The 12,399-nt window shown below is 40.2% G+C and overlaps 1 protein-coding gene across 3 annotated transcripts in view; it reads left to right on the top strand.

Annotated features, from left to right (window-relative positions):
* The window catches only part of fndc5b (fibronectin type III domain containing 5b), a 17,594-nt gene extending 8,808 nt beyond the window's left edge, over positions 1-8,786 (top strand). Inside the window, exons 5-7 of one of the 3 annotated variants that reach the window (XM_034891455.1) lie at positions 3,921-4,010; positions 6,638-6,830; positions 7,651-8,786. In XM_034891455.1, the coding sequence (XP_034747346.1) occupies positions 3,921-4,010; positions 6,638-6,777 (230 nt within the window). In that variant the 3' untranslated portion in view covers positions 6,778-6,830; positions 7,651-8,786. Of the gene's footprint in view, positions 1-3,920; positions 4,011-6,637; positions 6,831-7,627 lie in introns of all 3 variants that reach the window. The other 2 variants (XM_034891456.1, XM_034891457.1) reach the window with 2 other exon arrangements.
* The last annotated feature ends 3,613 nt before the right edge of the window (positions 8,787-12,399 follow it).

Here is a 12,399-nt window from a genome sequence, read left to right on the forward strand (position 1 = left end):
TACAAGACATTTAGTCTCTTCGGCAGTGTCTAAACAAAATCCTTGTAAATGGCCATTTTCCCTTACCATCTGACTGTCCATCAGTTGCACTGTGCAGTATACAATAATAACGGTGGCAGATTTACCATCAAAAAAATCCTCAGTCGTTTTGGTTTTTATTGTGCTTTTGCTTCAGATATATGCAATATAAATACATAAACATGACTAAAATACAACACCAAAAAAATCGAAATGCAAAAATCCAGTGGCGGCCCAATCTCATGTCATATCCACAGATCTCAATATAATATTTGCATGACCCAAAGATTCAAAATGTTCTGTATCAATAAGTAGAAATTCTAATTACTAATTATGAAATCCTTGATTTGATCTGCCATCACTTTCCATACTGAATAAGTACGAGCTCCAGCACTTGTATTGTGTATTCTATAGCTCCATGTTTTTTTTAAACCAGGGCCGCAGTTTTCAGATTACATTATGTGCTTACATGATTGCAAAAGGGTTCTCCAATGCTTTTCTAGTTAGTTTTTTAAATGATATCAGATTAGTGAACAGAATGAGCCTTTGGAACATTGGATAAATTGTTGCTGATCACATAGACATTGCATTCAAGATCAGCCCCCCAGCTGGTATTCTGTCTGTAATGGAGTGGTATGGAAATGTGTGAGTCCCCCCAAAATTAACCCTCTATTGCTCTCTTTAACATTGGTTAAAAAATGTTGCAAAAAATCTAAAAATGATAAAAATTGTCTAGAATTTATTCCAGAAAAACTCGAGCTAATCAAGCAGATGGGCACATTGACCTGAATGTAACATTACTTGTTAGTACTAACACTACTACTAGTTTCCGACTTTAAATTGGTAAAGGTTAACTTAATATCGCACTTTCTTTAAGCAGCTCAACACATAACAAGGTACCTTTTGCATTACAGAAACAGACACATTGTACAAGTACATTGGTCACTTAAATGTGATAATGTAGTTGTGTTTAACCACATGTGATCACAGGCAAGTGGTATTTGAGACTCAATGTACTTGGTGGGAACTCAGTTCACATTGATTGAACATGCAAATAATGTAAATGAAGTCTTGCCGAGACAACCACCTCTAAGGGCTTTGAAACTAAATTTGCCATTTATAAGACCCTTTTCTTCTCAAGGAGGTTGGTTTCTAGCCATCCACAACATTACTGCTGCATCGCTGCCTGATTTCCCAAACTACGGAGCGGCCCCAAGGCCAAAATCACAGCACGTGTTATTATCGCGGTAACTTTGACAGCCCATATGTACACAGTACATGTGTATGTCAACCCACTGAGCAGGGGTACCTTTTAATGAGAATAAGGCCATTCAGGCATGGTATTAGGATAAATAGGTATCATTTAAGAGCAGCAGGGTGGCAAATCTTATGAATTATTTTTTACTAATCTCCAGCAAATTTTTGAAACAAGTAAACTAATTAGAGGTAAAATAACAAGTTTAGTTTTTTTGATGGCTATAGTTTGTATGTGAGGTTGTGTGACAGACAGCGGGACAATTTGTCTTGATGTTGAGGGGCTGAATCGTTTTGTTTCCTCCGACTTTGATGGAAGTTAGTGTGTGTGTGCGTGTGTGTGTGTGTGTGTGTGTGTGTGTGTGTTTTATAGAAGCAGTCATTAGCTTTCCTGATTAAATCTCCCAACCATTACTGCTCTCCTCCCCTTCTAAGCAGGTATTAATCAGCCTGACACCATTTACTATCTGCAGGCGCAATGCAACACAACACACAACTGTCTTGAGTTTTCTATCCGCCTGTTTATCTTTCTTTACATCTGTCTTCATCTGTCTAATGCTCATATCCAATAATGACAAAATAATGCAAAAGTCCGAGACGTTTTCATAATGTAGTTAAATTGCCGATGGCTAGTGTTAAGGTGTAATGTTGGTTATTGCGTTATACAAGAAGCAGAAAAGTCTGCAGTTTTGTAAATCAATCTTAATAGCGGCACCTGTTTGGACCTTTAATATATCTCTGACAGAGATATATTAAAGGTACTGGAAGATTTTCCAGTACAACCAGGGTGCAGTAGTCATTGTCTTCTAAACAACCGCTTTAAGTTGTGAATAGGTTCAGTAAGAGTACGTACAGTTCATTATTACGTATTTTGATTATGTTTAAATGTTCTAGTCATAGTCAATAGTTTATCAGGATCTACCGCACTGTTCACTTTTTCACTTGTTCACTTTTCATCATCATTACACACCGTCTACAAAAGTATATCACCTTATCATGGTCATTGCATTTCTGTGAGTGATTTTTCATTTAATTTTTATTGTGAGGTATGTGTGATATATGTGTGTATATGTGTTTGTTGCGTTATGGTTGTGTTGCTACTGGATGCCTAAAATGTCTCTACAGCAGGCCACACTAAATGGTGTGTTGGACAAACAAGGGCCCCCATGCCTGTATTCTATGCTCACTTCCTGTGATGGCAGCCACCTGTCACTCAAAGTGAAATGCACTTAATTTCGCGAAAAAGGGGTCTGAATGTAACGGGTGAGTTATAAAATAATTAGGTTGCCCCTTGAGTTTAACAAGCAGGCAGCACTACAATTTGAAGTGATTTGTTGTCAGTCAACAGCAACATATCAATATCTCCAGAAGTCTCAACCTCAGCCTCTGCACAGTTCACTCCAAAACTGAGTGACTCCGGAATCAATTTGTGATTAAGACAACTCTGGAGTACTTGTGAGTCGTATTTGTCCACCACAGAGACTTTGCACCCACCAATAGTCGCCGATCTGCTGCTTTCTCCAACCTGAAGGCTCAGTGTACAACCTGAGACGTAGACATCAACTCACAGCTTCATGTCATACCAAGCCCAAGCTTATCTTTTCAAGAGAACTGTCTATCATAGGTGTCCTCGTAATCTGCTGCTAACTTTGTGGTACACCTCCCTCCTGCCAAACCTTGAGGTCATACCGTCAGCTCAGAGGGATCACCATGGCAACAAGAGACCTGTGAGCAAGCCGGACCACAGAAGCAAGCACCATCTTCCTCAAGTCATTGAGACGTTGAAGCAAGATTAGGGAAAAAACGTAACCTAACGTCATGACATCCCGTCCTGGGTACTGTCCATATTAGACTATCAGCATCCACCACAGTACTAAGGCAACATGACTTTAAATGAGGAAGAGTACATGGAAGTTTCACATTGGCTACCTATCATACATAAATATATATATTATATATTATTTTACTACAAAATGGCATTGAAATTAAGATTTTATTGGCTGTGGCCATTCCATAAACGTCAGCACTAAGGTGTAAAATGTACTAAAATAGCTGGTAAAATGATGCAATATATACTGTATTATAATTTCAAGGCCAACCCCCTTCAACTACTGAGTTCTGAGATGCAAGTAAAGGCATCGAAGTGACAGTGATGTCTTGATGCTGTCCATGGCAAACCCCTTTTGATATCGCACAGGGCTGTGCCATGGAAATCAACCAGTTTGACCGGGGGAAATGTGCTGTGGCATCAGATCGGCCGTTGGCAACAGAGCGTGGGAGGTTGTGGTCCAGACTGTGTTCCTGTACCTTTAACCTTGTTTCTCGTCAGCAAGAGAATCACAGTGAGCGATGGGGTTTGGATCCAGCTCTCTCTGTCTCTGTAGACCTCTGCGCTCACTTAACTTTAATTACACTGACCACAGTGGAACATTTACACCCGGCTGCCTCTCTGCTCTCCTATCTCCGTGCTTTATTCTTCTATATCTTTCCCTGCAGAGTTTCAGAGTGATTGCAATTTCACATTTTCTCTCTAGAACAATAAACCATAGTGGCCTCGGTGGCACTTTGTTGACTCTCTGTGTATCCGTGTGTGTGTGTGTGTGTGTGTGTGTTATTTGTGCGTGCGTGCATGTGTTTTCTCTCTCCAGACGAGGTGACTATGGAGGAGTTTGGTCAGGCTGCTCAGCTGAGGGCTGGAGAACTCATCATCATTGTAGTGGTGCTCATCATGTGGGCAGGTAATGTTCCTCTTCGGCAAATGTATGACAGCAGTCCTTATAGCAATCCACTGTCTCTCTGACTGAGGCTCTAACACACTGACAGCGGTGTCAACTGCCTCTCACGTAGCCCAGTGTAAATTCTTTCAGGAAGACCTACAGTAGCTTGCATACGTTTACACACCCATGCTAAAGTTGATTAAATAGAGGAATAAAAAAACACATCTTGGAAAATTATCCTAATACCTTAATTAAAAAAATTTAGGAAAATCCAACCTTTCAAGGACACCAATTTTCTTTGTGAATGAATAATGTGTTGTAAATAAATAAATGTTCTTCCTTAAAATGCCGGGGGCCTAAGTACACACCCCCTATGTTAAAATACAGGGGCATAAGTATACACCCCCCTATGTTAAAATACAGGGGGCATAAGTATACACCCCCCTATGTTAAAATACAGGGGGCATAAGTATACACCCCCCTATGTTAAAATACAGGGGCATAAGTATACACCCCCCTATGGTAAATTCTCATAGAAGCAGCATATTTTTATTTTTAAAGGCCAGTTATTTCATGGATCAGGATCCTATGCATCCTGATAAAGTTCCCTTGGACTTTGGAATTAAATAACCGCCCCCCCACCCACCCACACACACACACACACACACACACATATATACACACACATTATCACATACCCTTTACCATACCTAGGGATAGGCAGGGGGAACTTTTCATAAGATCATCTCTCAATGCAAATCAAACCAGTTATTAAGCTAACTGAAATAAAACCATGCCAATCTCTATGTATGGTGAAGGGTATGTGATGATGATTTCACTCTTTTATACTATTGTTTTATACTACTATTTATACTTTATACTCTTTCCCAACTGTATGTATCTAGTATCTAGATGTATATATTTTATAAATACAAAATATATATTTTAGATGTTATATATATTTATATTTATCACTCCACATGCTCTGCAAACCAATATAAGCATTTAAGCATTTATTTATTTTAATTCATCTAAATAATAACTTGACTTTTCCAATGTGTTTTTAATTGTTTCTGTGCTGTGTTTTTTTTTAAGCTGTGAACTTTGCACATAATTTCATACCACAGTGTACTGTGGTATGACAATAAAGAAATCCCAAGAAAGCTGGGATTGGTTTTAAGTCGCGGGAAACTCTGCTTATTGGTCAAACTTTCAAAAAGTTGCAGTGATTTGTCAAATTGCGAGTCGCACCAACCCATCACCGTCACGGTGATGGGTTGGTGCGACTCGCAATTTGACAAATCACTGCAACTTCACTGAAATCCTGAAGGGACTGACAAAGGCTCTATGGGTTTTTCAAACTTTTAGACTGTGGCTACTGCTTGTTTATGCCTCCCAGTCATATGCACTGTTTTACAGACGCACACAGCCATAAATATTCCATCCTAACCCACTTCCCCAGGTGAAATGAAACACAAACATAGCCCAAAATACTGTTTATGGCATAGACAATAACAGCAACCCAGATCTCTTTTTGCCAATTACCAGCGAGAGGACAAGAGGCTGAGGTTCAAAGAGAGTTGGAGAGGGATGGAAAATAGTGAAAACTAAGCAATCAAGAGAAGAAGAAAATGGAAGGCTGGATGGTGAAGTGGTAAATTGTGTTTTTCAGCTTTTAATTGCATTCCCACATTAGCATGTGGAGCATGCTGGGGGACATCACAGTGAGATATTCCTTCTTGGTTGTTGGTAATAATCCGACGAGCAGAGGCTGACACAACAGCCGAGACTGGAGACTGTCAGGGGCAGATTGCGGCTGCCTCCACTCGCTCCTCCGCCGTCATAAATGATTCTCTTTCTTCTTGTTCTCTATCTCTCTCCGCATCTATCTCTCCTCTACCGTGTTTTTAATCTTTTTGACTGAAGGCAGTTCTCATGGCTATCTTGACGTCAAATTCATACTCTATTCATACCTCCGTCTGTACGGTTCACCGCATCCATGTCTGTTTCTCGCTACAGTTTGGCCTGCTAACATTATAGACAGCTGAATGAACAGAGATAAATTAGTACATATCATCTCCTCCATCTGATATGGAAAGAAATGTTGCTGTGCATCCATTTTTCAATATTTCAAGGTGTATAGGCAATAGGCGATTTTGGATTTATAACAATGAAGATTTTGGTCCTTTATTTTTTGAAAACAATTAAAAAGTTGAGATTGAATTTGAAAATATTTGATAAATGCAGGCAGGATATATCTAAGAGGCTTCGATGTAACCCTCTTATCTTTCTGCTATTTATAGAAATAATTTGACATTTTCTGAGATAGTTCTTTACTTTCTAGGCAAGACTTTTTTAATGTCTGATAGTGTCTCATCTAACTCTAATTGCCTATTTGTATGTCAAACTATTCCTTTAACTTAGTTCAAATTCAAATGGTTGTCGCTGGCTGGACTTTAAAATTACGACATTAAATTGCCTTGCAATAGAAAAATGGAATAACATCTTAAACTTGTCCTAACATCACGTGACGTGACACAAGTATTCATCCGCAACTCGAAATGCCCTCAATCAAAACACTAAAAGCTCCAGGGAAAGGAAAATGGGATTATACCAACAAATAACTATCATGTCCATTTGTCTCTTAGGGGTGATTGTCCTGTTTTGTCGTCAGTATGACATCATCAAAGACAACGAGCCCAACAACAACAAGGACAAAGCCAAGAACTCCTCAGAGTGCAGTACTCCGGAGCACCCACAGGGGGGGCTACTGCGCAGCAACGTCTAAGACCAGCCCTGCATAGCCTTGTGCAATAACCAACTCCTTGAACCTCAGGACAGGTGAGAAACAGGACATCTTCATTGACTGTCATCTTATGTAATACCTCACAGAAAACAACCGTATGGGTCGACCCTTAATCACGATTCTTGTTAGGCAGCGACCTCTCGTAGATGTAGTTATTGTCGCGAGATCGAACGAGGAAGGGAAAGGAAAAAATATACGAGCACCAAATTTCTGCATTTTAGTAATTTGATATGACTTGGTTTTAGCCATTCCCTGATGTTTTAATGAAGTAATAAAACGGTGGTATGTGTCATTATGGGGGTCTGGGGAAATTGACCTATACTGTTGTTTGGGTACGAGGACGTGTTCATTTTAAGGCTTTTTTCCTTTGCTTCCTGTGCTTCTGCAACAACCTAAATGTAAACTAAGTTTCTCTAAGCGACCATCTTTTTTTATTAATGATCCCCCTGATATTTTAATTTTAATTTTGGGAAAGTTATAGCTATCTACAGCCGAGCCAATCTGCTATCGAGCAGTCATTTCCGCCTGCAGAATTGGAGTTCCTTGCCTGGAAATGAGTAGCCTGCTTTTGTCTGAAATCAAGAAACCATTGTTTCAAAAATGTATAAGAATGTTCAGTGATAAATCTTTATTGTATACTGCAGTTTCTGCAGTGCTAAAATAGAAAGCGTAACAGGTGTAGGAACAGTTGCTATGGGGGATGGGAATTAGCTCAATTAGAAATAAGAAAAATATGAAAAGTTCTGCAAATAACACAAAACAAACACTATAATGACTACTTTTGTTACCTGTCTTACAACATAAGTACTCATGTCCTTTGTCTCTCATCAAGTTCAGTAAATTAGTTTCCTCCGGACCCTGAGACCAACGGAAAGCCATTCTCAGACACCATTGTACTGAAGAACCGATAAACCAGTACAGGAACTCTTCTCTACGCAATGAAGAACTCTTCAAAAACATTGGACACAAATCTGAACATGCAGAATCAAAGACTGCAAACAGTCAACCAGGAAGCAGAAGAGGACAAACCTGCATTTACTTTTGTTGTGACCAAAACGGGCCTGTAGCCAATGAGCGGACAGCCAAATAATACACAAGACACAAAATGGCTGTCAGTCAAAGCATGGGATGGGACGTCATATCCCGCAAGAACTGCTTGATTCACACGTTCCGGTTACTCGTCATCAGTAGCATTGAATCCCGAGAGCGGATCATCGGACTTTGTTTTTGTCCAACTTCAGGTTTGTATCACTGGTCGGAGAAAGCAGAAATGTAAGTTGCTTCGCAAGAATAGCTGGTCCTTCAGTCCAGGAATTAGTCAGCACACAACTATACAAGCTAAGCTCTGTTTTAAACCAAGGACTTTCTCTTTTTCTATCTCTCCATCCACATTTCCTTTCTGTATTTATTACAGCCCTTTGTGTAGCAGTTCATCTAACTATGTCGGTGTCTCTCTAATAAGCACATTGACGTTTGGTGCTTCCTCCTATTGTGATTGTTTGAGCCCTCACGATCCCAGTCTTGATTACAGTATCATTTCGTTATTGGGTGAGAAATATTGCACGTTAAGTCTCGTCTCTTGCTTTTCTCTCTTTGTGTCATCAGTTAAACGATGCATCTGTTTTTTCTCTCCTTTCTGAACTGGAACGTTAAAGCTCTTGTCAGTTCAGGGATAAAATATGACACTTTTCTTTCTTTTTTTACAGCACACTATATTTTCCTTATATGAGTTGGGCTACGAGCTATGACTCAGATAAAGTTCAAGGACTGACCAGGCAAGCTGTCATCACAGTGGCCTCTCACTTCAAATCAAAATTGTACAACTTCCAGCTTTGAAAGCCCGACTTTTACTCATGTGTCAAACTTTGAATAGACCGGCACGGCTGGAAAATGAAAAATGATGATTTAGGTTCAAATTGAGGTTTATTGTTCATCACTACATATTCAGCACCATATGCTATCTGTGATCCGCAATTGAATGTGCAGGTGATAAGGATGGAGAAAGGCAGTGCATCAATCCTAATGAAATTTTCTGCACTAGGGCAAATGTATGCTGGGTTTCCATTCTGGTTTGGCTGGAGACCAGCTGGGATGCCAGGCTGTAAAAGCATACCGAAAATCCACTTGGCTGTGTGGCGGTTTTGAAATATAAACCATTTTCTCTCAGACCCCTTCTGAAACTATCAATAACATGCAAGGCTGTGATGGGATAGAGAAAAATCCAGGTGTAAATTTACTAAAGATGCCCAAACTGCCAACACCAGAACCTTTGCAGACTAGCAGTACTATTACAATTTGCATGAATCTACATGCAAATAGATTACATTCTTATCTTTTCAGGCACTGCGTCCATTGGCATAGGTTTTTGATAACTGTGATAGCATTAGCTTTTGACATTCCATAGGGGAAATTGGTTTAATAAATTTAAAGTTGACATTCAATGTTTTCCTAAACTATCTCATAAAAAGACGAAATTCAGCCATAAGTTGACCCAACTGTAATACCATTTGTTTTCTTTGTAGCAAAAGCCTGATTTAATTGATTCCACTGTGTCATAGAGATACTGTAACTATAAACTATAAACACATCTATGAACCAAACATTCCTTCATTACAATGACCCAAAGCAAAGCCAAAGCAGAATTTCCTTAAAGTGCTCATATTCTGCTCATTTCCAGGTTCATAATTGTATTTAGAGGTTATACCAGAATAGGTTTATGTGGTTTAATTTTCAAAAAAACACCATATTTTTGTTGTACTACACATTCCTGCAGCTCCTCTTTTCACTCTATGTGTTGGCTCTCTGTTTTAGCTACAGAGTGAGACATCTCACTTCTGTTCCATCTTTGTTGGGAGTCGCACATGCACAGTAGCTAGGTAAGGACTACTAGCCAGTCAGAAGCAGAGTATGAGGGCGTGACATGCTAGCAGCTAGGCGAGCATTGTAACGTGTTTTATAAATTGACGTTTGTTTGTCACGGAAGTAAAAGCTGGACTACAGTAGAGCTGTTTGGAGCAGTTTGTGAACAGGGGTTTCTTTTGGAGATGGTAAGTCCCTTTGAGAGAGCATTAAGACCTATTTTATAAAAGTCTATGTTTAAAACTCACAGAAGAAAGTAGTAGTGTTTGTGATGCGGTCGGCTCGTAAAATCAAATGAGAATTAAAGTCATAAAAGAAAAAGTTATTTAAAATGTAAACTGCAAACGGGTGAATTGAGATCACGATTTTACAACGATTAATCGTGCAGGCTGTGAACTTGTTCCGACCAGTGTCCATGTTTCGTGGTAAACTTTGACTCTTTCACTTCATCAAAAGCAATTGGAACATTTTGGTTCTGGAAAATGTCTCGTTTAGCGTTTGTTAGCACCTTGTCAACCTAGGCCAGCTCGCTTGCGTTAGTGTGAGCTGGTAACTTAAGGCACAGCCTGCCGACTTTCAACCAGCTTTGTGTACTGCTGTACATGCAGCGGGCCCAGAGGTCCCCGTTTACCCGCCTGCATCACTCCGCTGGATGACCAACCATAACCCTAACACTAGAAAACTAGATATTTGTGAGCAATTTAAAAATATTCACTTTGTCAGTAGGAACAATAATGGACTTAGGGCTGAGTGACACAGAAAGGCTGAGTTGGAATATATTGAGACTGAGTTAGAAATTGATGGTTTTGGTCTTTTTAATGGGATTTGTTGACATAAAAGGAAAATAATAACCAATGGCAGATTAATCCTAAAACGCAAAAACAAATGAATAGATAATTAGGAAAATCAGTATTATTTGATGTGCATTCCCACAGCTTATTACTTACAGAGGAAATAATAGCATACATATTAATAACCTTTGCACTTAGTTTACCACTTCATGGTTTTATGTGAAGGGGCAAAGGACGTCATTTGAATTATCCAGCTAATGATACAGCTTCATTATCTTCATAGGGCCTTAATGCTCAATTATGATCTGTTGTCCATAAAATTGCAAATTTTGGATCCCGACCCCTGAACACTGACGCTCACCTGCTGAGTTCGCCAAAAAGTGAGACAGAAAAATGCTGCACAGCGGACTTGCAGCCACATTAGAGATGAGTAGATGTCTGAATGCCTCGTTGGTTGAGATGACTGCTAATTAGTACCACATACACGCTGGATTTTTTATACTGCCTTGCATATAAATATACTGTGCTGAGAGACAGCCATTACTTTCCCATCTCAATCTTCAGTTCGGCCAGCACATCGAAACCCGGCCATCTGTTTTTTACCCTTTCTCTCCTTTATCAGGCTCAATTTGTCCTCCTATCTCCAGCCAACCTCATCCACATTCATTCTCCCATTTATGACTTTCCTTTCACTCTTTATCCCTCTGCTACAATGCTCCTTTTCTCATTTGTCACTTCCTGGTTTGTCTTCTTCACCAGTCTTGTCCTCATTTCTCTTCCCTCCCCAGCTTACCTCTCCCTTGTTCCTCATTATATCGTCTCTCAGACTCCCTTCAGCCGCCATCGCCCTCTGTGCATCAGCTCTTCTCTCTCTCATTTGGGCCCGGGCCATTCACTATCCCTCGTTTCTGTGGTCATGTATCAGCTTTTTGTCTCAGACTGGCTTTGATGGACACTTCCCCTGGTAAACAAGTAAGGCCAAATAGACTAGAGGGAGGAGGGGAATGAAGGAATCAATGAAAGAAGAGAACTGACAAGATAAGATTGTTAAGAAAAAGAAGCACTTTTTTTTACACTTTTAACAAGCACATACCTAGAAGTTGTCAAGCAGTAAATTCATAAATAGTCAGGGATAACACAACAAAGCCGAAAGACGTATTACTTATTTCCATCCTAACCCTGGATCCAGGACCACCCAGTCCGGTCTGCGGCCATGGCAGATAGCTGAAGTCACGAGGACCCACGAGATCTCCCAAATTCCCGCATGATTGCACAATATAACAGGATGTAGTTTCTATAAACAGAACCACAAAACCTCTGACCTGTTGACTTCAGGCCCATCTTCAAATAGAAGCTCTGCGTATCTTCTCCGGAGGGCTGCGGATTGCAGGAGCTTGGACGGAGTCTGAACGCGACCGCAAAATCCAGAGAGATAGCAGAGATGTTTTGGGCTTTATCCCTGCAATGTATATCCGTTGAGCCAGACTCTATATAGTGATGTACAGGTGTACACAAGGAACTGTGACATCACCTTTGGGTGTGGTTTTGATACCGTAGGTGCTTGAGCTGCGGAGCACCCAGGTGCCAGACTGCCAGTAAGCTGCATTCATTTAAAAATAAAACATGGCAGTTGGTGCTAAGTGGAGCGTCTGTCATAGTGTGATTGGTCATGTCGCTGCCAGTCCTTCGCTCCATATCCTATCCACCAATCACAGCGTCTCGCGGATGAAAATCTGTATATGTGAAATGTGGTGCTGCGCAGAGTTGAAAGACAAAAATGTGTGTTTGTGTCGGTTGTGACCTGTGGTTTCAAATGCAACAAAGCACATTTTGTGAACACAATTGTCCAGAGGTTTAACATTGCTCTTCAGCCTGATGTTAGTGAACAGTATAATTCACAGCAATCTGTCAAACCATACGAATGGGTTTGAAATGCATCTAGACGCGGGAAAAG

Source organism: Etheostoma cragini, chromosome 14, assembly GCF_013103735.1.
Source record: "Etheostoma cragini isolate CJK2018 chromosome 14, CSU_Ecrag_1.0, whole genome shotgun sequence".
Taxonomy (NCBI): Eukaryota; Metazoa; Chordata; class Actinopteri; order Perciformes; family Percidae; genus Etheostoma; species Etheostoma cragini.